The sequence below is a fragment of the Harpia harpyja genome, chromosome 1 (assembly GCF_026419915.1).
Source record: "Harpia harpyja isolate bHarHar1 chromosome 1, bHarHar1 primary haplotype, whole genome shotgun sequence".
Lineage (NCBI taxonomy): Eukaryota > Metazoa > Chordata > Aves > Accipitriformes > Accipitridae > Harpia > Harpia harpyja.
The window spans coordinates 106468525-106493448 of NC_068940.1; the positions used below are offsets into that span (position 1 = coordinate 106468525).

The window sequence follows — 24924 nt, forward strand, 5'->3', positions numbered from 1 at the left end:
CGCCCCCTCCGCGCCGCTGCCCCCCCCCCCCCCTCCTCCTCCTCCTCCTCCTCCTCCTCCCCCCCCTCCCTCCTCCCGGGGAGGGGGCGTGTCCCCGCCGCCTCCCGCCCCGCCCCTCCGCCCGCCGCCCCGCCCCTCCCCGCCCCCTGCCCCGCCCCTCCGCCGGCCGGGCGCTCGCCGCCGGCCGCGCTATAAGAAGCGGGGCGGGCGGCGGGGGCCGCAGCGGGCGCGGCGGGGGAACGAGATGAGCAGCGCCGGCGCCGCTGCAAGATGCTGGATGGACACGTCCTGCTGGGATGGCTCTCCTCCTGCGCTCTCCTAGGGCTGCTCGCCTGCGCCCCGCGGCCCTCCGCCGCCTACTTCGGGTAGGTGCCCGGCCGCCCCCGCACCCCCGCTCCTCCTTTTTAACTTTTGCTTTGGCTTGGGTGGGTTTTTTTTTTTTTTTTTGCAGTTGCAAAAGGGGCTTTTCTACGTTTGGCCGTCCCGCCCGAGGTGGGGATGCTGCTGTGCGCCTGCCGGCAGGCTCCTTGCCTTCTTGCATCCCCTCCCGCCGGCGCTGACAGCCGCCCCGGGGAGCGACAACCCCGTGCCCCCTTCTTCCCCCCCCCCCACCCGGCCCGCCGCTCGGAGCCGGCTCTCCCTAATCCCTTCGGCGTGCTGCCTGCCACGGCCGGGCTCTCCGGGAGCTGCAGGTTGCAGCCTGCCGGGGGCTGCCGTGCGTTCCCGGGGGGCCGCGGGCAGAAACCCCGTTGAGGGCGAGGGAGCGTTTCGTTCTGCCCTTTCCCCGACGGGGTGCGCGGCGGTGGCCCGCACCGAGAGGACCCGTGGCGGGGTGACCGAGGAGCTCGGCTCCCAGGTGCGTGCTGTAACCTCCACCAGCAAGGGACAGCGCCGAAAAAACCTCCTTTTTTTTTTTTTTCCCCCCCTAATTTAAGTGCATGCTTCAGCACCAGGTGCTGGCAAGCGGGTCCCGCCATCACCCCGGCGGCGTTGTTTTGGGGGTTTTTTGGTTAGGTTTTTTTTTGGTTGTGTTTTTTTTTTTTTGGGAGGGGGGTCTGCATGCTGCCGTCACCAGCCTGCGACGGTGCAAAACTTATTCCCGAAGGAGGTGAGGATTCCCGCCGGGCTGGGTGCGGAGCGGTCCCGCCGCATCCCGCCGTGCTCACCTGTGCGCGGTGCGGCGGCGCGGCCGGCAGGGGGCGCCAAAAGCTCGGGCCGCGCCGCGCAGGTGGATCCCGCTGCCCCCCCCCCGACCCCCCCATCCCCTTTCCTCCGGAGGGGGGGGGCTGATATGGAGAGGCCAAATAAAACCCGCTCACCCCCTTTTTTTCAAGCCCCCCCGCAGCCGTATCGTGAAGTTTCAGGCCGTAGCGATGGGGCCCTGCTGGCTTTCCATCTGCGCGGCCCCCCCGTTTTGCTTTTTTGGGGTGTTAATGTAGCTGCCTCTTGTCTTTTTTTTATTATTATTATTTTTTTAAAGGCTTAGTTCCAGAATGGGGTCGGTTTGTGAGGGGAGTGGGGTGCGAGCACCTGATTAAGGGGTTTCGGTGCAAGTTTACTCCAGAGTGATGGTTCTTGCTTCTTTTGGGGATGTTGTGTTGTGACCGCTGGTAGGAGCCACTGGACCGGCCCTGGAGAATGTTTTAGCAGACTTGAGGTTTTTCCCCCTCTTTCCAGTAAAACAAATCCTGGTGTTGAGGCTTGTCCATTGCCTGTGGTCTGGCAAAGTTTTCCAAACAGTGCTACTTACATCTTCTGTTTCCAACTCGAGAACCATTTAACTTCCTGCTGCTGGGGCTGGTTTTCTGAGGAAACAGCCTGTCCTGTGTTTGCAGGTTTTTAGGAAAAGCCCTTTTCTCCCTCGGCAGCACACGGAGGGCCGTACCGAGCCCGTTAGCTCGTGTGTCTGCCGAAGACCACCGGCACTGTGCAGTCGTACTGTGCCTCAGGGACTGACAGGGCTTGTAAGGAGCTTGGCTGTAACTCTCCTGTTAATCCACGCGGTACGGGAATCTGCTGTAGTGCAGCAGGTAACTCATTCCAGTCGCTTGCTTCTGGGATTTCTCTTCTGGCCTCGTGTGGCTGGTGTAGATTTTAACTTAAGAGCGAACACATTGAGCCAAGGGAAGTGTGCTGCTAGGTCTGTCCTGACCGCTTTGGGTTATTCTCTCCGTCTCAGTACGGCTGCTGTTTCTGATTTGAGGCTCCCTCTCTGGCAATAAGGGGGGTGAGAGGAGATGCTGCCAGATGTGCACCCAGCCAGATGTGCACTCCAAGTGCTCCGGGGCTGCTGCGATGCGCAGTGAAGTTTGCTTATGCAAAGAATCCTGCTCTCTGGTTAGAGCCCCAGCGAAGGAGCAGCATCTGCTGCTAATCTCCTCTTTGTTGTTCCAAGAGGCCTAAAACAGAGATCGCACTTGCTGAGCTGCTGGGGACACGGGGGAATAGTCACTGCTGAGGTCCAGGGTCCCCGCTAATCCCCAGCGATATGTGATCTAACAAGTGTGTGTGGAAAAGCTGAGCCCTCCTTGCTGCGGGCTTACTGTATATTGATAAGGAAAGTAAATCTTACCTGGTAAAAGCCGTATGTTCCTGCAGAGCTCTTGGTGCCCCTGCGAGTGCCCTGTGAAGGCTAGTATTAGCCCTTCTTGGTGTGCCTAGAGAGGTAGCCACACGCATGGAGGAACTGCTCCAGGTGAGGAAGGACATCTGTTTTATCTTAAAATAAACCTTTCCTAAAGACCTGGGTGCATCACCCTTTGCTCAGGAGCTGAGCTGAAATGCTGAAGTAGGCTTAGTGAACGCAGACCCCTTTCTGGGCAGGGGAAGGGACATTCTTTCCCAGTCCAAGGCATCATCAAAGCTACCATGACACCCTTTAGGTAGCCTGCTGGACCCTCCGCTCCGGGTGCGAACATCCCTGTCGGAGGAGGTGGCGGGGCGCAGAGCGTGGCAGGCGGCTGTGTTAAACAGATGTCATGCTGTAGCTGCAGCTTAGCTGCTCCATTCCGCAGTCTGGTGGGGGATAGGGACAGCTGTGGATGATCCCTTCTCCCCCCCCTCCCTGCTCCCATCCCCAATGTCTTATTTCAGGGAAAGAATTCAGTGTCTCCAAATGTGTGGCCTGGCAGGGAATTAGTGCATGGGGACAGAAATCGGGCATGGTTACACGATAACAAGATTGTGTCAGCATGTAGTTATGTCTGTGTCTGTCCCACAGGGGCAGCTAGGGAGCGGGAGGGGATGCTGGGGTGGGAAGGCCATGGCCGGAGGCCGCTGCTTCTCTGTATGTCTGGCTCTGGTGTTCTTAGAGGGATGCACAAGCAGCCCAAAATGAGAAATGCCCTCTGGAAGTAGAGCTTGGTGTATGGGAGATAAAGCGTTGGTGCAGATGAGGCAAAGATGGACCTGAAGGGATGCTGATGCGTAGCAGTGAGCAGAGCTGAGTCTCTATAGGCCCCTGCTCAGGAGGGGTTTGCTAGCCCTAATTACCAGAAAGCACCTCAAAGAGGCTGGCTTCAGGGATGTGGTGATGCTACAGCTCCTAAGCCTTGTTCCGATAGGAGACTTTGTGATGCTAGAGAGGAGAAAGCATGCCTCCAAAAGTGAGCAGGACCTGATGGCTTGTGGTAGGTTTAGAGTTGCCCATCAGGATGCCTGATGATGATGACGACGGGTGCATTTTAGGGTAGGAATCCGTATGGGAGACTGTTACTGGCTGGGTCTATACCAGAGGGGGAAGCATTGCCTTGAGATAAGCATCAGCTGAGGCTGACTTGCTGAGATGCACTGGCTGTTCTAAAAGTGAGCCTGCTTTTATGTTCAGCCATCTCCTCTGCAGCTGGGCTGTCTGAAAACTAATTTGCACCATATTGCAACTGGCTGATGGGGTAGTTTGGAGCAGCCCCAGACTGCCGGGGTCCCTGAGAAAGCATTGCATTTCACTTTTCCTCCCTGCTCTGCTTTTCTTGTGCCTGACAAGCTTTGGGTGTGGGTACCTCCCCCTCCCTCCCTTTCCTCTCTCAACTGTGGCTAGGGGGTGGTGGAAATGCCATAGCAGCATCTGGGAATTGTGTTGGGTCTTGCACTACTGGGCTTTGGAAGTGGCAGATGACAAGATTAGCCATGCTGGGGTGACAGGCAGGCTGATTAACTTCAGTCCTGCTGTGCCCTGGTGCTAGTGGGAAGGCAAACCAGCCCTGCAGGAGCTTGCTGCTTTCCTGAGCTGCCTGGTCTGTGGATCTGAGGTTGCGACCTGTCCAGGCCATAAAGCAAAACTCCTCTGTTTCTTTCTGGGTGTTCTCATAGTCTGATTCAGTTTTGATGCACCCCCTTTTTTTTTTTTTTTTTCCTTGCTGGAAGAAGGGTTGCTCTATGGGAGATACAGCTGAACAGCTCTGCTCCTTTTGCAAACACTTGTCAAGACAGTAGTAATGTTACAAGTGGCTCATGCTTACATAGTGTTTATATTGACAGATTGCAATGTTCTTCATAAATGTAACTGATCTGTATGCTGCACGCAGGCAACAGGAACCCTTAAATGCTCTTGGGGGGGGGGGGGGAGGGAGGGGAAGCATAGCTTGCCCTAATTTACCAACACATCGCTAGCGAGAGCAGGTTCCTTGCTGTATGGTGGGGTTTTTTTTTTTTTGGTGTGGGAAGTGCAATATATTTTTGTTCCCATTGGCAGGTGCAGAATAGGTACCCTGCTATGCTTTAGGTGCTGCTGGGGTAGAAACCCTGCAACTGAGGGTGTGATTTTACTAAAATTACTTAGAAAAGATCTGAATGCTGGACTTGAAGGGGTATTCATGGCTTGTGACCACCCTGATGGGGTGGGATCTTAAGGGGGCTGAGAGTTAGCATGAGCTTCTGAACTCTTGCTACAAGCGTGTGGCATCAGCTTGAATGTCATCTCCAATAAAAGCAAGCCCACTGGTGCTGGCAGGCTTTGCTGCTTGTTTTTTCCAGCCTGCGGGATACGCTAGGTGCTAACATGGCTGTTGCATATCAAGAATTTCTGTACCTGTCACTTGATGGTAGTGTGGGGCCACACGCTCGCGTTTCCAGCTTCGGCTGAAGGCGTGTGAACTTCTCGGGAAGCTGTTGCGTAGCCAGGCCACAGCGCGTTGGCTTTCCAGACACGCCGGTCGTCTCTGGCGTGTGTGAGATGGAGCAGCTGGTTCTCAGCGCAACCCAAAAAAACAAAACCTGGACTCGGGTGGCGAGGGAGGAATGCGGCACGCAGGCAAACACAGCTGGAGCGTAAGGAGGCAGCTCCTGGGGCCGGGAGGGCGGCTTTGCCATCCCACCCTGTGGTGTTCTGGTTTTTTCTACATGGCGATGCTGGTTTTTAAGGTGCTGGGTTTCTGGTTTGCCTTGGAATAGGGTGTGCCTGGCTGTGGTGGTTTTTTTGGGTGGTTTTTTTTTTTAACCCTGCTCCTTTTGAGCTGGGTGAATTGTCACGTAGAGACTGATCCGAGTCCTGACTGGCTTCTCTCCCAAAGTTGGCCTCTCTGGGTCAATTCAAAGCAGTGTTTAACCTCCATTCCTTTGCGAAGGGGAACCCCGTGCCCAGAAGAAGCATTTGCTTTGTAGATGTTTGAAGGTGGCACTGGATTTGATGAAGTGCCATAAAGGTGGTGAGAAACCCAGGAGTAGTTGGAAAAATAACTGTGCATGCAGCTAAGGTCTACCAGACCTGCATCTTCAGCCCTGGGGACTGGGATCTGTCCCAGATCAGGCTGGGAAGTACCTGAAAGCGCCTTCAACCTGCAGTGTACTTAGAGGATGGAACAAAACTTTATTCAGACGGGGATTAGTATGTCTTAGACTTCTGTATGGGATTGACCATGTTGCTTGAGACTTGGGAGCCGCTACCTTTGTGCCTCAGTTTCCCTTACTTGGAAGGGCACTGGGGCTATTTTTCTCTGAACTCAACTTAATAGTGAACATTGTATGCAGCCTCTGTGTCCAAAAACTGCATGTTTTTTTGCAGGGTTCACCAGTGCTACAGATGACTCCTTAGGGGGAGATGATGGCTGTTAGGGGAATATTGAGTGTATACTTGGCAAAGCAGGAGGCCAGTGACTTTATTTAGTGTGACTGGTGATGCAGAACTGGAGACCAGGAATCTATAGGACTCTGGTCTCCTGGTGAAAGGCCTGGTCAATGATTAACTTGCTTTCTGGAAGCTGCTAACAACAATAAAAGGGAGTCCAGCCCCACAACCCCAACACAAAAAGCCCGTGAGTGTTTAATAATTAAGGGCCTTGTGCTTTATCGCAGGGTAATGAGAATCGCCTTAAGGCTTATTCAGTGGTAGGTAATTGAATTAGGTTGTGGGATTGGGAAGGGGGGGAGGGTTAAGTGGAAGGTCTGGAAGACTGCACGGAGAAGCCAATGTGATGCTTCTTAGTTTGAATCTTTCTGACCAGACTGGGTTTTGTCAATCTTTGCTGCTTTCTTCATTTTTTTTTTTCTGTCTGCTTAATGCGCTGTGCTGGCAGACTTGGTGCAATTACCTCCTGGAGAAGATGTTCCTGTTCCAGGGATGCTCCATTCCATTCCCTTCATTTAGGGAGATGCGAAAAAGGGGTTTTATTCCTGGTGTTTCCCTCTGTGAAATGTTGATATTTAAAGGCTCCTTGAGATTTTTTTTTTTGGTGGAAGAGCTAAACCAGAAGGCACCGCTGAACTGTGCTATCCATATTCACGGAGGAGCCTGACTAGTCGGAGGAGGTGCTGACCCAGTGAGCATCACGAGTGGTTCCACTATGTGAGGCAGTTTCTGATGCAGAGCTGACCAGAGCTGCACGGGGATGGTGGGACCTAGAAAGCTGAGCTCAGAATAGCTGAAAGGCTAGACTTGCCTGCCCCGTCTCCCTCTTAAGTCCCTGTACATCGCTGCTTTCTAAGAGGGACTTAGGTTGGAAGGGGGTTTTGAAGCTGTTTTTAGAGACTGAGGAGATGCTGCATATCCCTGGGAGGGAGACCGTCTTGAGCATGGTCTCAGGCCACCAGAGGTGTAAGGACTTCTGCTGCCAGAAGCCTGATAGAGATCCTCCGCTCCAGTTTCATGGAGCAATGCGGCACCTTCAGGACTTGGGTTCTCTAGTCACCTGAGTTCTCTAGAGTACAAATGGGCCAACTCATCCTAATGTTTACCTGAGGCATTTGAGAGGAGAAGGCTCAATGCATTAAAACCGTCTTGATCTGGTGTATGTGAAGGCTCTCTCTGTGCCTAACCATGCCCCTCCAGCTACCTCCTGGAGAAAGCACTCTTGGGTGGGATGGCCCTTGCTTAGTTCATACTAAAAGCCTATGTTAGACTATGTTAGTCTAACAAACTTTTTTACCCCAAGCTCCCTGACTGCCCAGGTAGCAACCTGCCAGCTTCCCAGTGCTTCCCTTAGGGGGTGTGTTGAAGCAATCCAAGAAGTCTCATGTACCTGGCTTTCCAGACTGCAAACATGCTGAGCCTCTGGCTTCCCTCCATAATGAAGCAGCCTTTCTCTGTGCAGCCAAAAAAAAAAAAAATCTCTCCAGTGGCTTGTAGCACGTTAATGCAATTGGTTTCTTAATCTGAGCAGCCCTAAGCAGAGGGTCTGTTGCTTGCACTCTTAAATGCTGATGGGAGGCTGTGGCTGCAGGGAGACTGGTGCTGCAGGTCCTGGACCAGCACACGGTCTGGCTGTGGGCAGGACAGGTAGGATATGTTTTCCTAACTTGCTGGATCCAGAGCTGGGGAGCCAGCTCAGGTCAAGTTAAGTAAGAGCTAGAAATTATTGTGATGCTGGGTGGAAAGGGTTAACCCTTTAGAAGCTGGTTTTTGATGTTTATTCTCAAGTTTTTCCTCTTCCCCTGGTTTTAACTGCTTTTTAAGGTTCCCTCAGATCGTGGCTGTAAGTGCTAATGAGCCTTATCTCTTGAGATACTGTCATAAAATACACTTATGAAGCTTATCAGCTCAGTAAGCTTTACATTTTATTGTAATGCCTGTTTGCACTGTGCTAAGTGGAACAGGGAGTATTTTGACTACATGGATAAACATAGCAGTTACAGGATTTGCTTTAGCTGATAGAAAAATCTATTCTGACTTTTTTCCTTAGCTGTTGCAGAGAACTCTATTTCAAATGGATCAAGCAGCTCCTGCATGAGCTATGTGGTCTTTCAGTCTGCCTGTGATCTTAAATCATTCTTCTGTAAGGTGTGGGGAGTATTTTCTTAATTCAGTTGCTGAAGGATTTCTTTTGGGGGAAGGGGAAATGACAGGTTAAAAAAACTTGAACTCTTCCTTTGGAAAGAACACAGAGCAAAACAGCTCTTCTATACATCCACTGTAGAACATGCAAACTCAACAGTATCTGACATTAATGCTGAGTCTGTGCTGGCTTGGAAGGTAGCATGGAGCGTGCAGTTCATGTTGATGGGATGTCAGGCTGTATGGGAGCTGGCATGAATTTTGTGAGCGGATTCATTTGGCCTAGCTCATTAAAATAGTGTTAATTGGATAGCCAGATGCTTATGGAGTTTGGGGAAAAACTAGCTTGCTCTGACTTCTGCATTTGCCATGCGCTGGATGGACAAGTTTCACAATTGTGGCAAAAGTTTCCTTTCTTGGAAAAACTGCTCTGAGTCTTCCAGAGACTGAAGTAGCATAATTGACCATTTACTGTGCATAGTAAGAGGTAGCTTCTTGCGCTGCGGAGCAACATGTGATTTCCTCTAGATGTGAATGAAGTACTGAGATGCCCATAGGAATATCTGAGCTTTGCTGAAAAAAAACCTGTCAAATGGCCCTGTCTAAGGCAATCCTGGGAGGAATGGGCAGAAGTTTAGCCCAGAGCCTTGGTCTGCTGTTGGGAAACCTCCTGAAAATCAAACTATAGGGCAGCCTCCCAAAGCAAGTGGGGTCAAGCAACTGTTGCTTTCAAGGCCAAGTCCTTTTGGAAGAGGTCAGCTCATGAGCAAAAGAATTGGCTTCCATTGGATTACTTAGATTTTTTTTTTCTCCATCTTTAGGGTCTAGCAACAGTTTACTTTGAGGTACACAAGGGTATGTTTTGAGTCTGACCCCTGGGCAATGCCTTAATGTATAACATGCAGGTAGATGTGACAGGCTGCCAAGATTAATTACTTTGCGCAGAGCCCATGGCTTGAAACTGGTTTCTTGCTTCTGTGTCTTAAGCGCCTCTTAACTTCTTCCCAAAAGGAACTGGTCATGACTTGGTTCCAGAAGCATCAGCACTGCCAGGTGAGCATCTACAGAGGTGGGCTCACCCATGTCTTCAGGAATACCTGTTCTAACTTCCAGTCAGAGCAAGTTATTACCCTTTAAATTCCACCTCCACAAAGTGCCTTATTTTCCCTGCTGTCATCAATCAGCTGTATGTGACAGCTTTCCCAGCTCTGCATTTGGGAGTGTACTCTCTGTTGCTGCAGCGTGCAGAGGAGTGCCCTGGTGCTAGCTGACCCCTCCATAGGCTTGGCTGGGGGGGCTGCAGGACCACCGAGTGTTCATGTTACAGCGGAGTGCTCATCCGCTCAGCCCTGGCATGCACAGCCTGGCAGGATGCTCTTGTGACTTGCTGTGATTTTTGTAGACTTCCCCACCTGATTGCTTAAAAGAAACTGCACAGAGGCATTGCTCACCATCTGCCTGCAGTGAAATCCCAGTGTAGATCTTGCTGGGTGCTTTGACTGGCTTTCACTATTATGGTGAGCTCAGACCTTTAAATATCCTCATTGTAATGTCTTCTCTGCGGGTTGATTTTTTTTTTTTAAGATTGGTGATCTCATGCTTGGTATTGCAATGAAACAAAGCTGGGCAGCCCTGGGGGTGCATAACTGCACTTCTGTTAGAGATTGCAGCTGAAGATGGGAGATGAAGCTGGTTCTGCATGTTGCAGAGGACCTCTTGTGGGGCTTTCCAGTTCCATCTTTTAGGATTACTGTTAGTAAACACCTTGCTCTCTGAAGCTGCCAAGGTGAAGTGTTCAGTCAGGGTGTTGAGACAGCGCTCCTTGGCTATGCCTGAAGCTGAGCTTATGGGGGCTTCATTTTACGCTGGTGATCAATACAATGCTTCACTTTGAATCAATGCTAAGACCTCTGGTAGCTAACTGCTGGTAGGGTGGGTTTGGTTTTTTTTGATGGGGATCTGTCCTGCTTGGCCTTAACACTGAAGCTCCTCACTCTGCCTGCAGGAAGGGTCGGTGTCTCACCTGCAGGAGGTCTGCCTGATCGTTTCCCAGATGCCTTGCTTCCCCAAAATCTTGCTTTGACTTCAGTGTCTCCTGATTCCCGTGGAAAACCAGTCAGTCCTGTCTCCTATGGGTGCAGAGCCTCTTCTAAGGCAGCGCCTTCCAGCTCTGGGGAGCGTGGGTGAGGGTACATTGGACAAGGCATTGCAAAATACTCAGGCAAGCAAAGAAAATGTTCTTCCACTTGAGTTTAGCAGAGGAAGGCCACTGTGTATTTGGGTGTTTCTCAGCTGCTTTACATCATTCTGCTCTCTAGCCTCAACCACAAGTATCCCAATCTGCCCAGGTCTGAGGATGCCTGGATATCTCCTCCAGTGGTCTCAAAGGGGACTTCTAGTGTCCCCCCCCAGGTATGGGAGCATCTGTACCCCACTGACCTGGGCCATGCCAGAGCTGAGCTTCTCCGATGTATAGAACCAGCCTTGGTCTTGCTCGGGTCTCAGCAATGATGTGAGTGAATGAGCTATGACATGTGCTGTGGCATCAGAGTGTCTGGGAGCCAAGTCCAGCTCAGGGTGGGATATTCACCTGGGAGCCAGGGCAGCTGGTGGGACTGGGTACCTGGGAAACTGCTGAGCGTGATTGCACTTAGGGTGAGGATCCAACATGGGAAAAGCCTTTTGGACTGGCTACAGGGATCTCTCCCGGTGCAATCGATGACTTCAGTGGAGCTTTCCCACCTCAGGGACACGGAGTTCAGCTTACTGCTCCGCTGCAAGCCCTGCTGTGCTACAGCTCTCCAGGGCTGCCCATCTCCAACAAGAAACCCTATCCTGGAGCCCAAACCCCTCTGGGGACAGTTCACCAGAACTGATACTTTATTTAAAAGAACTGACTTGTTTTGCTTAATCTTGACGAAATTCTTTTCTAGCCCTAATCCTCTTCCAGTGTAAGGTGAGATCTTGAAATACCTGGCAAACTTAGAGCATAGCTCTCTTTCTGCATCTCTGGGCCTCTCTGTAATCAAAGGTGAGGGGGGGCAGGGATGTTTTCAGCCCCTGCCAAAGATAAATCTCCTGCTGGGAGCTAGCAGGGAGCTATTTCCCAGTCTGTGGTTAGCAAGTTGATCTGACAGGCCAGAGGTGAAACAGCCACTTCAGCTGAATTACAAGGTCTAACCAAAGATCCAACACTTCCTTTGGCTCATTAGCACGACTGTGTTGCATCTCTGGTGACTATTTCTATCTTCTGGCTTGTCCCATGTTGACTCTGGAAATCCAGAGGTTTAGCATGATTTTGAAGAGAGGACTGAAGCCGAAGAGCTGCTCTTGGGAGAGAGTGAACTGGACTAACCAAGGCTTTGAGCAGTCCTTGTGGTCAGCGTTACAAGCCATAATCTCCATGCTGGTTTTTATTGCTGATGAAAATGTGTTTATAGGCAGAGACCTGTTTCTGCAAGGTGCGGGACAGATGCTGGGCCAAAGAGATGGCATTTGGAGGGGAGTGGGACAAGACATAATCCTGCATTTGTCTCCTGAGTTTGCAGAGATGTCAACAGCCACGCAGAAACAAATCTCCCTTGATGTAGTGGAGATGCCTTAAAACTAGCTGCAGTTTGTCTCTGGGGAGCTTGTGGTCCCAGTCTTCCCAAGTGCGTGGACTGGGTTCCCAGTGGGCTGTCCCAGACACTGCCTTGTGGGAGGTACTGGGGTAAGAGAAGGGCATCCTCCCTCAGCGCTGCATCCCTTGAGGCACTTGCTTGGGCTGTTGCAAGGCTCCTGGAAAATCTGAGAGCTGGAGCTGGCACAGGGAGAGGGGAGGTGAGCTTGAAGGCTTGGTCTTTTCTGACTCATTGGAGTTTGGGACAGCACCAGGCTTGATGACCCCGTTATGTGGTGACACTGGTCGTATTTTTACCGTGTCCCCTAGCAGCTGGCTGGAGTTGGATGCTCTCCCTTGCAGACCATGCTGTAGGCAGGGGGGGCATCTCATGGTGTGGAGGTGACTCCCAGGGGCTGACTGCTCCAGCGCTGAGGGTGGTGTGAGGCTGGTGAGCTGCTCTCAGGGATGCTGTGCTTCACTTGCTGTTGGACAGATGAGCAGCACAGGGGCAGTGGGGTAGCCTTGTCCAAACAGATGCTCTTGCCTGGGGCTGTATACTCTGTTACCAGAGCTTTTTGGAGCACTCCTTTCAAGTGCTTTCAGTTGAAGTGGCTCTAGAGCTGGTGGCTGATGTGTCTGGATGTGTTTGGAGGCCAGGAGCAAGTTTGACCGTGTTGCTCCATGGCGGTGAAGGGAGCAGAGAGATTGCCAGGCATCTGTACAGCTTTGGGCATGTTCGTTAACCTCAGGGTGCTTCAGCTCATAAAACAGGGCTGTCTTCAGGGGGAACAGGCTGTGAGCTGAGTTGGGGACTTGGTGCTCATCCCTTGGCTCTTCCCGGGACCCCCAAGGGCTGTTAGATTATAGACTGTGTCTGAAAGCATCTTCTATAGGTGCCTGATGAGGCAGAGCCCTCTGGGATTGGAGTTACTGCTCCTGTTGCAGCAGTAAAGGGGCTTCAAAGACAAACGTGCGGGGGAATCTACTGGTGGCTCAGTGATCTCTGAAATGCTAGTAAGCAGGAAACCCCTTGCTTCAGCCTGCAAGATCTGACTGCAAAAGAAGCTTCATTTTAGGGGTGCAGTGTTGTACCGGCTATCCTTTTCCAGAGCCTTGCTGGGAGATGCATGGCTGGATTTTCAGTGCAGCTGCTGCCCTTGCATAAAGCACCAGCCATGCATTGCTCTTGCTACTGTCAGCTGCCTGAGCGCCTCTGTTTATGTATCTAAAACTTGAAGGCTGGAGAAGGAAGAAATCTGACCAGTGCAATGGAAACCTTCAATTCCCTGCAGTCCCAGGAGGAGAAGAGTAGCTTCAGGCTGGAGCAAGGAATGAACTTCATTTGTACACTGCCTCGCCTCTCCAGGAGGATCAGCCAGGAAAAATATCAACAGTTCCATTAAAAAGTCTGCTGGTTTGCTAAAGTAGTGGAATAAACATACCTGTAGGCATAACGGCCTGAACCGCACAGGAAACATTAACTAGAACGAACACACGCAGACTTGCTCCCTCTCCCCCTGTATATCTACCAGATAAAAAACACTGCGCGTCCATGGTAATGTGTAAATCAAACAGCAGCTGGGGGGATTATTCTTAGCTGGGGAAGAACTGGCTTGGATCAGAGAGCCTCGGTGCTTTCCTAGAAAGGCAAAACCTGTGCTGAGCCTGCTCGGTGCTGCTGCCTTGTCTGGGGGGGGGGACCTGCGGTAGAAACTGGGGCAGGATGGGGTTTGGGGTGGTTGTTAGCCCTCTTTGATTCCCGTTGCCCCTTCTTAGCTTCCCTTTCCCTATTTCTGCGGGAACTGTGTGGGGCTGAACTGCTTTTGCTCTAACCAGTTGAGTCCAGTCGAAAAGCTGGGGTGGAAACCAGTGGGAAGTGGGTGACACCCTGGGAGCTTGCAGAAGAGTGGGGTGGGTGTGATAGCACTAAATGGGGAAACCACCCACCCCAGCCATTAGTGTATGGTGGAAATGGTCCCTTCAGTCCTCCGCTGAGCCCACAACACGTGTCCTGACATCTCTGGGACGGGGAGAGTAGAGACCTGCAAACTTGTGTTACGTATTTCAGCGAGGGGATGTGAGCTTCAAGCATGGCTTGAATGAGAGACGCTGCCAGCGCTTTTTGGACCAGCAACCTGGTCCCCGAGCTGCCCGTAAAAACAGCTTCCCCCTTGGCCATACCCAGCGTATATGGTATGTACAGAAAATACATGTGGAAAATGCCTTCAGTTGCAACCAGATGGCACCTGTCAAGCACAAGTAGACATTTCTATTAGTGTTCTTATTTGAGTGTCTTGGACCACTCCCAGCCTCTGGACAGCAAAATAGCCCTGCTGTAGCTGTCTTCCCAAAGTAGCCCCAGAGGCAGATTGATGTGATTATTGCATGCTAGAGACAGTCCCTGTGCTCCCCGGCCTCATCTGCACAGCCACTTAGCACAACTAATCTGAACTGACTTTTAAAGTGGATTAGTTCAATTACTCTTAACTAGCCCTGGTGGAAACACTCTCCTTGGGGATTAAAGATCCTTAATTCACTTTAACGTACTTGATTTCAATGCAAATCAGGCTAAACTGAATTAAAGGCACTTTAGAGCCTTGTGCAGAGGCACTCCTTCAAAACTGATGTGGTTTAACCACCCCACTTTGCATTCCTGTGCTCAATTCATTCCAGTTAGCATTGCTGAAGTGTCCCCTTACAGATGACTAATATAGGCAGCCTCTCAGATATAAAGCTGCAAACACATTACCTAGGCTAATGTGTGAACCAGCTTCTGTGAAGAGCTCCTGCATCTGCTGATTCAGTGCTTAGAATGCTCAGCCAGAGTGTTTCAGAGGTGTTTGCTCTTCTTTTTTTTCACTCTTTTTTTTACTCTTTCTTTTCCACGTCTTGCTTTTTTAATTCTTCAAACCAAGCTCTTTGCTTTTTCACTTAAAAATGCAGGGCAGTGAGTCACACACCAGTTTTTTCTCTGCTGTCCTTAACTTGCTGGATAAAATGGAAGTACTTCACCAACAGTGCACTCATGTTCTTAGCTCAGTAATTTAACTCTCCAGTCGAAGATGAGCTGTGGTTGTGAAAGAGATTGGCCTGTTTCCCTGAAGCTTGAGTGAAAAACAGTCATTACATGCGATGCCCTGGGCAACTGGGCAGGATAATTCTTCCTTTGGAGAGAGTTGGGTGGGACAGGGGTTTTCTTCCATGTTTTAAGGATGGTTTTAAGGGGTTTTCTTCCATGTCAGATAATGTGTGTCTTGGGGAGAAGAGGGAAATCCTGCCAGCACCAACTGAGGGGGAGATCCCTGAGCGGGGGGGAAAAATTATCACAATGTCTTTTTTTTTTTTTTTCCCTTTACACTGACCCTAAATGTTTTGGCTCTGCTTTCTGAAGGAGACAGGAGGTAGCACTAACCCCACTGCAGATAAAGCTCTCCATCCACTTGCCTGCATCCCTGCAGTCCGTTAACCAATTTAATACCATCCTGACCCTTTGGGGTTCACCTGAGACCCCTGTTTTGCTGCTTTGAGCTTAAATTTAATCCCTGCTGAGCTGCTGCCAGCAGACCGGGGAGGGGATGGCTATTTGGCACAGCTTTGCCATCTTTCACAGGGATGGTGGCCAAGCAAAGGAAGGGTTAAACCCGATGATTGCAATGAGTGCCGATGTTGCTCTTGGTACTGCTTCTTCAGCTTGCCAGAAAGTTTATTTTGCTAATAGCCCTGCATAACTTCACTCGCCCTCCCTTTACGTCTCCCCCTGCTTACGATATTTCAGCTCCTTGTAGTTTAGCATCATTTAAGGGCTAGGTGAGCAGCTGGCAGCTATATGAGCTTTTTTTTGGGGGGGGCGCGGGGAACAAACTTCCAGTTTCTTTAGCTCGGGTTTTTCATGGCTCTCATGACAAGTCCCCTGGCGCAGCGCAGGCTGCGGAGAAGGGAACAGGCGTTGCACGCAAGCGGGATGCAGATGCTGCTGCCCTGCTGCGCCGGGGCTGTGAGACCGCTCTGCTGCGATGCTGCAGCTCCGAAATTCCTCAAAGGACCCGCTGTGCCGCCGTCCAGAGTCTGCATCTCGCTTACAGCCGTGGGGATGGTGGAGGAGAGGCATGTCCAAAGCTGCGGGCAGTCTCTTTCTAATTAGGTGTTCGGAGATGTTCGGGGTCTGTTGGGTTTTGTTTTGGGGAGCTGAGGTAGAAGGACACAGCAGCCTGCTGTGGGTGGATTATAAATTGGGTCTGGAAAGGTCCCTGTTTTAAGTGTCTGAACGATCCCTGGCAGACACTTTCCCACCCCAAGCTTTCAAATGCTGAATGAAATCATAGAATCATTTTGGTTGGAAAAGACCTTCAAGATCGAGTCCAACCATTAACCATGCCCCCTAAACCATGCCCTGGAGTACCCTGTCCACTCGCTTTTTGAATACCTCCAGGGATGGTGACTCAACCACTTCCCTGGGCAGCCCATTCCAATGTTTGACAACCCTCTCAGTAAAAAAATTTTTCCTAATATCTAACCTAAATCTCCCTTGCCTCAACTTGAGGCCAAAGATGCTCTGCTATGAGCCTGGGTGCTTTCATCAGTGCTTCACTTCCTAGCAATAAAGGTTTTCCTCTAACAGGTGATGGGAATTTCTCTGGCTGAACCATAAGCTGATTTAATTTTATTTTCCTGCCACTGAGGAACTCCTCCTTCCCTCTCTGTAGCAGCTTGTGCATGGCTGAAGAACATCACCATGGTGCTCTTCAGTTCCTGGCCTTCTTCAGGCTTGGTCATGAGGTGGGCACAAACAATGACAATATGGATGTTTGCTGATGCAGTTATGCTTTAAATCTGGTTTCTTTGGCTAAGTTTCCTGGAGCAGTAATGTAAATCAGTGGCCAGGTTTTGGGAGTTTTTTTCCTCTTATTCTTGCTCAAAGAATACCCTCAAAAAGGAATAGTCAGGGTATTCTCTACCAATATGGGGAAAAAAACCAGCCCTATAAACTTATTATATCTTTAGGTTTTTAATTACCTGAGCCAAGACCTCTGTCTTGCTAGGTTTTGGTGGCAAGCCCTAATGAGTTCAGCACCAGGAGGTGTTGGTGTTTCCTCCTCTAAGACTTGAGGCCATAAACCTAATTTTTAGCATCTCAAGATTTTCTGGGGGCTATTGCTCTGGGGCAGTAATGAAAACAACGATGACTGATCACACATCGCTTCTTGTGTAAGCAGCCAACTTGTAGCTTCACTCCTGAGAAAACAACTGAGGTCTCGCTGAAAGGTGGTGTTTCACCTAGGTGCATATTTTTATTTGGGGTTGATGCTGGCTTTCAACCTCATGATCTATGAAGTGCATTAATACATTCTGCCAAACTATGGCATCTTCAAAACCTCATCCTCTCCTAGGGATGCCTGGACAAGCCTGGGGGACCTTTCCAGAATAGCTCTTTGAAAGCCTCTCTGTTGAGGCCATGCTTGTATGAAGTAGGCTTTTCAGTAGAAGATAGTAAATAGGGTTGCAGGTGCTGGGAGAAAAGGTATCCCAATAGAAAAGAGAGGCCAGCTCCCTGGGGGAATTGCCATCCCTCTGTGCAGCATCTTGGGGCTGAGGATCTGCTTTAGCTAATTACTCTCCTGCCTCTATCTTGGGGGTGTCACCCTTACTCAAAGCTTGTGACCAAAAGACCTCAGACTTCAATGCCTGAAGGCATCTGGCATTTGATTGAGTTTGTAAACTTCATCTAAAAGAGTGAGGCTAATGAGCTGCCTTTGTGAAGTGGGAATTGCTCACATCAAAGAGCAACCCAGAGTGTGGCTTTCCATCCCTTGTGGCTTCTTAGAGTGGTGGCAGAGAGCTCCAGGGCTACTCTTGTAAGTAGTCAGGAGTGCTGGAAACCTAAATGCAAGACCTGCTTAGACCTGTGAGCTGCATTTTAAACCCAAATGAAATGATTCTGCTTGAGGTGTGACTTCTTCCATTGTGCATTGCTATGACCATTGGGCGGAATAGTAAAGGACTTGCTGGAGTGGCCCTTAAAAATGGGTTTTCAGTAGGTGGAAGATACCTGGCAACATCTGAACTGAGTTCTCCCTCCTGTGAGCGTTCAGTCTGAGGGAATGCTGGCCTGTGGCTTTCATGGGGTCTGTGGGGTTCCCTTGCTTTGTTTTCAGGCTGTGTAAATTGACCCCTTCTTTCTAATCCTGCAACTTGTCCATAGGAGAGTATCTGCTGTAGAAGATGCCCAACTTCCATTGACAAAAATGAACTAAGCACTGTCAAAATTGGGAGTAATGGATCAAGTGAGATATTGGTGTAAGGGTTTTATGGCTTTTTGTGATTTCAGGTTGGTCAGTACAAACCTCAGAAGTTAAATTCTTGCTGTAATCAAGTGATGACTAGGAGGAGGGCTGGGTGAAGGACCTGAACAGAACTAAATCTGGAGTAGTATCTAGGCTGCTACCAAGTCCTGCCTCCTGTTATTATGAGGACTAGTTTACAGGATACCCAAAGGACAGATTTCTTTGCAGACTCAGCTCTTCTCCACTTAGATGAGGCCAATGTCTTCTCTGGTACTTACAAACATACCTTTAACAAAAAGACGGTGTTCTCTTAAAATCACTGAAAACTCTTAAAATCAATAAAAATCTCTGCTGTGGGATTTTTATACATCCTGCTTAATGGGTTCAGACCGGAACAATTCTTGATCTCTTGCTGCCCTGTTTTCAGCAGCCTCTGGACACCGGTGGGCCGTTGCATTTAGATGCCGGTATAATTTGGTAAGGATTTGTCCCTTTTAATGGTTTCTTTCCCACCTCACTTTTTAAAGCTGCTCTAATTCCATATTGCCCTAATTGTGATATGCAAATTTTAAAAGGAAAATTGCAGCCAATGTATTTTAAGATCCTTATGGGCAAGCAGCCCCCTGCTTAACGTGATAAATTTGGACAGCTTTTCTCACTAAGGCAAATAAAAAGCCTTCCAAATCAAGAAAATTATGTAAGCAAATCCGATGAGTGTGCTCTAAAATTAAACCTGCCTCGCAAGCTCTGGGGCCTTCACTGTGAAACCAATGAAGATTATTTTGGGGAGCCTGTAAAGCCTGGCTTGGGGGATGTCCAGTGGTGTCCTGAAATTCTCTCCCTCTGTTGATCCACTCACCCATTTGTTGTAACCAAATGGGTAGGAACATAAAACTGTCGGGGACCATCCTTGCCCAGGACCAGCTCCCCATCATCCTAAATGACCCACAATAGGTATTGAGCCCAGAAACTTCATAGAAACACTAGATAACTTGTCCCCTGCCCTCATGCAGCTCCTGCCATGCAGCATTCTACTCAAAGGCATGACTCTGTAGCACAGTTGTAGCTCGGTGTGGCTTTGCTGTGGTGGAGCGAAGCAATGTCTCATCATCTGTGACCAAAGATGTGTGGTGTGATCTTCCTAACCCTGGAGTTTGCAAGCTGTGCTACATGCACTCTGCAAATGATTGTTATTCTAGGGTGAATAGAATAGAGTAGTTTGCCCTCAGCCAGGGCAAACTGGGTTAGAAAGGCTTTTCCTTGTCGTCTTGCCATAAACCCCTGTCCTCCTCACTCCATGTGCGTTGTGAGGAATGCTCTTTTCTTGCTGCTGTGCCTTCATCCTCCCTTCTGTTGTGTTACCTAAACTTTTCTCCACTTTGCAGTCACACAAAGCATGTCTTTCTGCGTTACGTGGCCAAAACTGCTTTGGAGACCTTCATTCCCGTGCTGCAAGTTGTACTTGGAAAAGGTCAGCATGATCCTCCAGGGATTTGAGTGTTTCCATGAGGTTTCCCCATGGGGACTCTGGTGCCAAACTCCCCTCCAGTTTGGGGTGGGTTGAGGGGAAGACCCTCGTCCCTGCATGCGGTCGCTAGCGCAGTATCTCCAGCCACAGTGGGAGTTAACTGACCTCCTTCTTAGCATTTGTGCTGAGACAGCTTTGGGCTGTTGATAGGCTGGGGTAACCTTAAGGGGTTTATGGCACTTCTGGCTGAAGCCAGATATAAACACCTGGAAAGTTTTAGCAGGGAGCACCTCTCACATTATGCTCTTAGTTCTTGTTATGCCCAATAGATCTGTCAGCTCAGCTGCACAAGGTATTTCCATCTGGGGAAAAATCTCCCTTAATTTTGTTTTACTCTTTTATTTGCAGATTGATGACAGGTTTCTAGCAAACATACAAAGCATTTGGTAGCGTTGCTATCATTTCCCTTCGCCTCAGTCATTTTTTCGTTCTTGGCCCTTGGTCCTCCTGAGCTCTTGCGGCCAGGAGATACTGAAATCACAAATGTGCAAAATACAAGATGGATAAACATCTTAATCTCATGGATACTTCAATCTAAATGTTTTCTGAGGCCCTCCTTCAAGAAGGATTAGCCGGTAACAGCGTCTGAAAGGTCGTAGCCTTGCTTTGACTTGCGCTGCTGCTCAAGATGCTAAACGTGTGTGAAAGCTTCAGCAAAAGGCCTGAGATGCCATCACTGTTCTCTAAGGCTCCGGGGAGCATCTGTGTGTCCTCTTGGGCTTTGGACATTCGCCTTGGAGCTCTGCCTGCCTGTATTAGCCATTGTGATAGCGTTGCCTAGAGCGCCCAAATGTGACATGTATCAACTGGCATTTTGGCTGCACTAAGTGTAAGATTTTTCCAGTGTAGGTTTATATCTGTTTTTTTTTTCTCTCAAGTGTGTGCATATTACTGTTATGATTTATTTTCAGGCTGTAACTTTGGTTTTATCACTTGAAATACTTTGGAAACTTGGAGGGCTTTTTTAATTAGTTGCAAGCCCTCTTTAACTTGGAGGAAAATTCCAGTGTGAAGAATGCTTTTGATTCACAAAGAAATCATGTTACAGAGCTCTGGTAGAAAGGCTTTCTCTCATCTTTGTGTTATTTGGGCCTTACTTTCCTCCCCGAAGCTGCCGTTTGCTTTGATATAGTTGATTTTTGCTTCTTGACAGCTCCAGAATAGATCAGAGTTTGTTATTGAAATGTCAAGACTATCAACATGGATATCCTTTGGCAGAAAGCTGGGTGGGAAATCATGAGCCTAGGAAACTAGTCTTGAGTACTTAAACTCTTTGACACAGGGTGGGAGAAATGAATACAAATAGTGGGTTTTGATGATAAGTAATAATGATAGTTGTGTGCTAGGATGGGTTATTCTTGTTCCCTTCTGTCCTGAGACCTGCTAGTCAGCCTGCAACAACCAAAAAAAGTTCATGTCTCCTGGTTGTTCCTTTGCTATAAAATAAAATGTCTTTCCCTGATTTTAGTTTCAGTATTGCTTATTGCTCCAGCTGCGTATGAAAGTTATATGCTGTTGGGGCACTTTCAACCACTGCTATTTTGGGGCTGGAGAGAGGTAAACTAGAGGGATTCCTTTCTCCACCACTGAGAAAACAAATGTCACTCTGGGGATTGTGGTGGAGAGAAAGCTGGCAAAGCAAGTGAGATCCTGCCACTCTTGTTCCTGTGGTTCAGCCTGCAGAATTGCAAGTGTAACCAGCGCTCGCGGGGTTTCAAGGAAGTGAGGTGTGAGACTTGTGGGTTAGCATCCCTTGGGGATGCAGGTCAGGGGATGCTGGATGCCTCCGTAACCTCAGGGAGGGCTGGAGGGAGCTGGGGAGGTCGGTGGAAGGCTTGGCAGAAGACGCACGCTCCTGTAGGGATGAGGGACCAAGGCAGGGGGTGGGACAGTCTTCTTGACGCATGGCCAACTGGAAAGTCTCAAGCGCAGACGAAGAAAGAGGATGGGGAACGTGATACCATCTACCAAGGAAGGACGTAAAACCTAAGAGAAGGACGTAGCCAAGTTTTGTGGCAGTGCTATAGGGTTTCAGCTGCTGCTTCAGCAACACTGTTGTGCAGTGATTTGCTTAAAGCTCTGGGAATTCTGGTTTGGTTTGTACAAGAAGCCAAAGAGATATCTCATCTTGGTGTATGTATCTGTTTAAACCTAAAATTCCTTGAATCTCCTCATTATTTCCCTTCAACCTGCATTCATACCCTTCCTTTCAAATATGCTTTGCCACCGGATTCAAGGGAAAATAACTCACACAAAATTGGAGTGCAAGTGGGGTTCAGCCAGCTTTTAACTTCTTTTGCCCTGACTTTTGTCTTCTGTGTGTTATCTAGTATTGAGCGGACAGCTCTGGTCCTGCTTATCCCCTATGGTGAGAAAACCTGCTTGTGAGACTTATTCATAGGCAAGTTGTTTCTCTTCTTGGAAACATAAGTCTGTACTCTTGCTCCAGTATCATTATTCATAGTTTTTTGAGATTTTGCTGTACAGCTGAACACCTTTGTGACACTTGGAAATTAAGTGAGACCCTTCTGATTTTATTTTTCTTATTGTTTTTGACCTATTGGCTCTAATTCTGATGGGTTCCATGTAGTTGTGCCCTGTATCATCCTGGGATGGTGACTCAGTCTCCAGACCCACTGAAAGAGGTGGGATGTGGGAATTGTAAAGCAAGCCCACATGCGTTTTGAAGACAGATGGAAACTCCATTTCAGGCTGGAGCTGCTCTGGTTGTGATTAGCTCTAATGAGCATCTGTTGATGGAGTAGTCCAGGGAGGGGGTTCTTGGTATTCTTTATTACTGATCATGTTAGAATATGAAGGGCTAAGCTGAAAAGGAAGATACAGGTTGTTAAGACTTACAGCAAAGCTGCCTTGCTTACAGAATATGCCCAATGTGTGTTTTAATTTTTCTTTTCCTTTTTGTAGTATTTCCATGTCAGACAAATTCCACCTGCACTAAAGCATTGGCACAAATAGATTTATTATCTGATTGTTTATACATGCCATAGGATTTCCCTGATGTGTATATACCCCCCCCCAGGTATAGGCTGGAGCCCCTGGAATTTGCTTGTCCCTTGTAGTGCTGAACAGAGTTTCTGGCAAATACATGTGAAAGCTGAGCATTAACTACTGAAGTGCATCTGCAAGTGAATCCAGAAGTAATGTGATTTAATGCCAGCACCTAAAGTATCTGGGGATACCTTTTAATACACAATTACTGCTAATGTAAGGCTTCACAGTTTAATTTGGGAAACTTCAGAGGTGAGCTGTATGAGTAATCTAAATCATGTCCTTTGTACATGCACACTGCAATGGAATCTTGTTTCATGATTGCACACAAGTTTTGTTCTGCAAAATCCTTGCTTCTTTGAGTGAATGGGCAGTTACTAAATATTTCTCTTTACTGTTCTCATTAACCGTGAGGCCCCAAGGCTTGTTTAGAACACATTATCCAGGTTCTGTACTCAATGGAAAACCCATTTGGTTCCTCGTGGGTGTTTTTAAGATGCTGAGAGACAGAGCTCAAAGAGAAAGCTATCAAGAGTCCACTTATCTACAGCATCCCTTCTGATACTGAAAGTCAGCTTTCTTTTCATTACTGCCGAGTACTTAGAATTATTATAGGTCATCCCACGTTTAGTTGTCACACTAGGGAAACTCAAAGAATCAGTACCTGGAAAAAGAGGCATGCTAATGACTTGAACAACTGTAAAAGCTCTTTCACTGAATTTGCCTTCTATCGTGGCCCTGCTAGAATGAATTTTGGATCTCAAAAATGATACTTATAAGATCTCAAAAATGATACTTATAAGATCACAGTTTGCTCCTCCCATGGTCCACTGCCTCCTTTCCATCTAGTTGTCCTGAGGGAATGAAGACAAGATGGGAATCTGGAAAAGAATATCTGTCTCATGCAGTGCTTCTTTGCAGAATGTGGCCACATAACCTTTTTAGATAGAATTGATTTGCTAATGGATGCACATAATTATGCTGATGTTTCCTGGCCCCCGAGTTGCTGAATTGCAAGTTGTTTGTGTATAACAATTTTGTTCTTTTCATTTCTTCCACTTACAGTTCTCAAAGGAGTTCACAAGGAATAATTTAGACAAACTTTCAAATCTCTTCATCTCCACTTCACAGATGGACTCTAAAGCATCCTGAATTCAAGAGTTTAGGGATATAGATCATAATTATTTCAAATGAGATGTCGGCTAAATGCCTTTATGAATCTGGGAAAAACTGATCATCCAGGCCTGGACAGGGAAGATGGATCATGTATTTTCAGACCACACAAACAATTTGTTGTAAGACAGAATATCAACCTGGATCATTCTTGTAGAGTTGAGTGCAGAAAGTGCACTGGTTGGTTTTTGTTCTTCCCTGTTGGTTTTCCCTAAATGTGTGGATTAATGGGACATCTCTCAGTTGGAGCTTCTGACCTCGCTATAGATTCTCACAGTCAGCTGAACCTTATGCCATTTATTCAGCTGTAACTTGATAATCTTTTTAAAGGAAAAGATTCCAATCCTGCACTGTAGATTTATTGAAGAGGGTGGACCCAATGACATTTCTGGGGTCTAAGGAGTAAAACTATTAAGACAAATGGAAATGGGAAGTATTTTCCTTTTTCCTCAAGTTCTTTGGGGCTGTACGCTGCATTAGACACATGGCCACTATTTTCCCCTTCAGTCCTTGGAAATGGCTGTTATATGACATATTGAAAGGCCACGCTCAGTGTTACACCATGGCAGTTTTATATACCTCTTAATCCTATTCAGTAGGTGAAGATAGGGCATCATGTAGTAGGCACCCACAGAGCTCATAGCTTACCTCCATGGTGTTTTGGGGTAATCAATGATGTAAGGACTGTCTTTCTGCTCTGCTTGTTTTGCTAGCTGTTGGTGGGTGGTTTAGAAAATGGGAACTTGCACAAATTGGTTGACACTGTCTTGGATGATGTTTGCATGCTGGGATAGCTCTAAGCCTGTGGATTCTCTTCCCATGAGACAACTTTTCCTCAAGATGCTTTCTAGCATGTTTTCTTGCACTTTTTACTTAGAATTGAAAATGTTTCTCCCTTTAGATGTCTGCAGGCACTGGGAAAGAGTGGTGTAGGGATTGGCATAGGAATAACATTGTGTAGCTCTGCATTTGTTGGGACTTCCTTGTCCAGCATGAGCAACTTGCAAATCACATGGCTTCCTTACCTGGTTTGCTACTTCTGAGGTCGTATTTTATAGGCAGTGGTAGTAATTTAAGGCTTGCTCTGAGTTTGTTCTTGGAATTGCGGTGAAACAGTCCCAGCTTC

The 24924-nt window shown here is 48.5% G+C and overlaps 1 protein-coding gene across 1 annotated transcript in view; it reads left to right on the top strand.

The window, feature by feature from the left end:
• Positions 1 to 239: 239 nt before the first annotated feature.
• Positions 240 to 24924, top strand: part of WNT9A (Wnt family member 9A) — a 56757-nt gene continuing 32072 nt past the window's right edge. The window contains exon 1 of the mRNA XM_052808676.1: positions 240 to 365. Coding sequence (XP_052664636.1) covers positions 271 to 365 — 95 coding nt within the window. The 5' untranslated portion in view covers positions 240 to 270. The remainder of the gene's footprint in view (positions 366 to 24924) is intronic.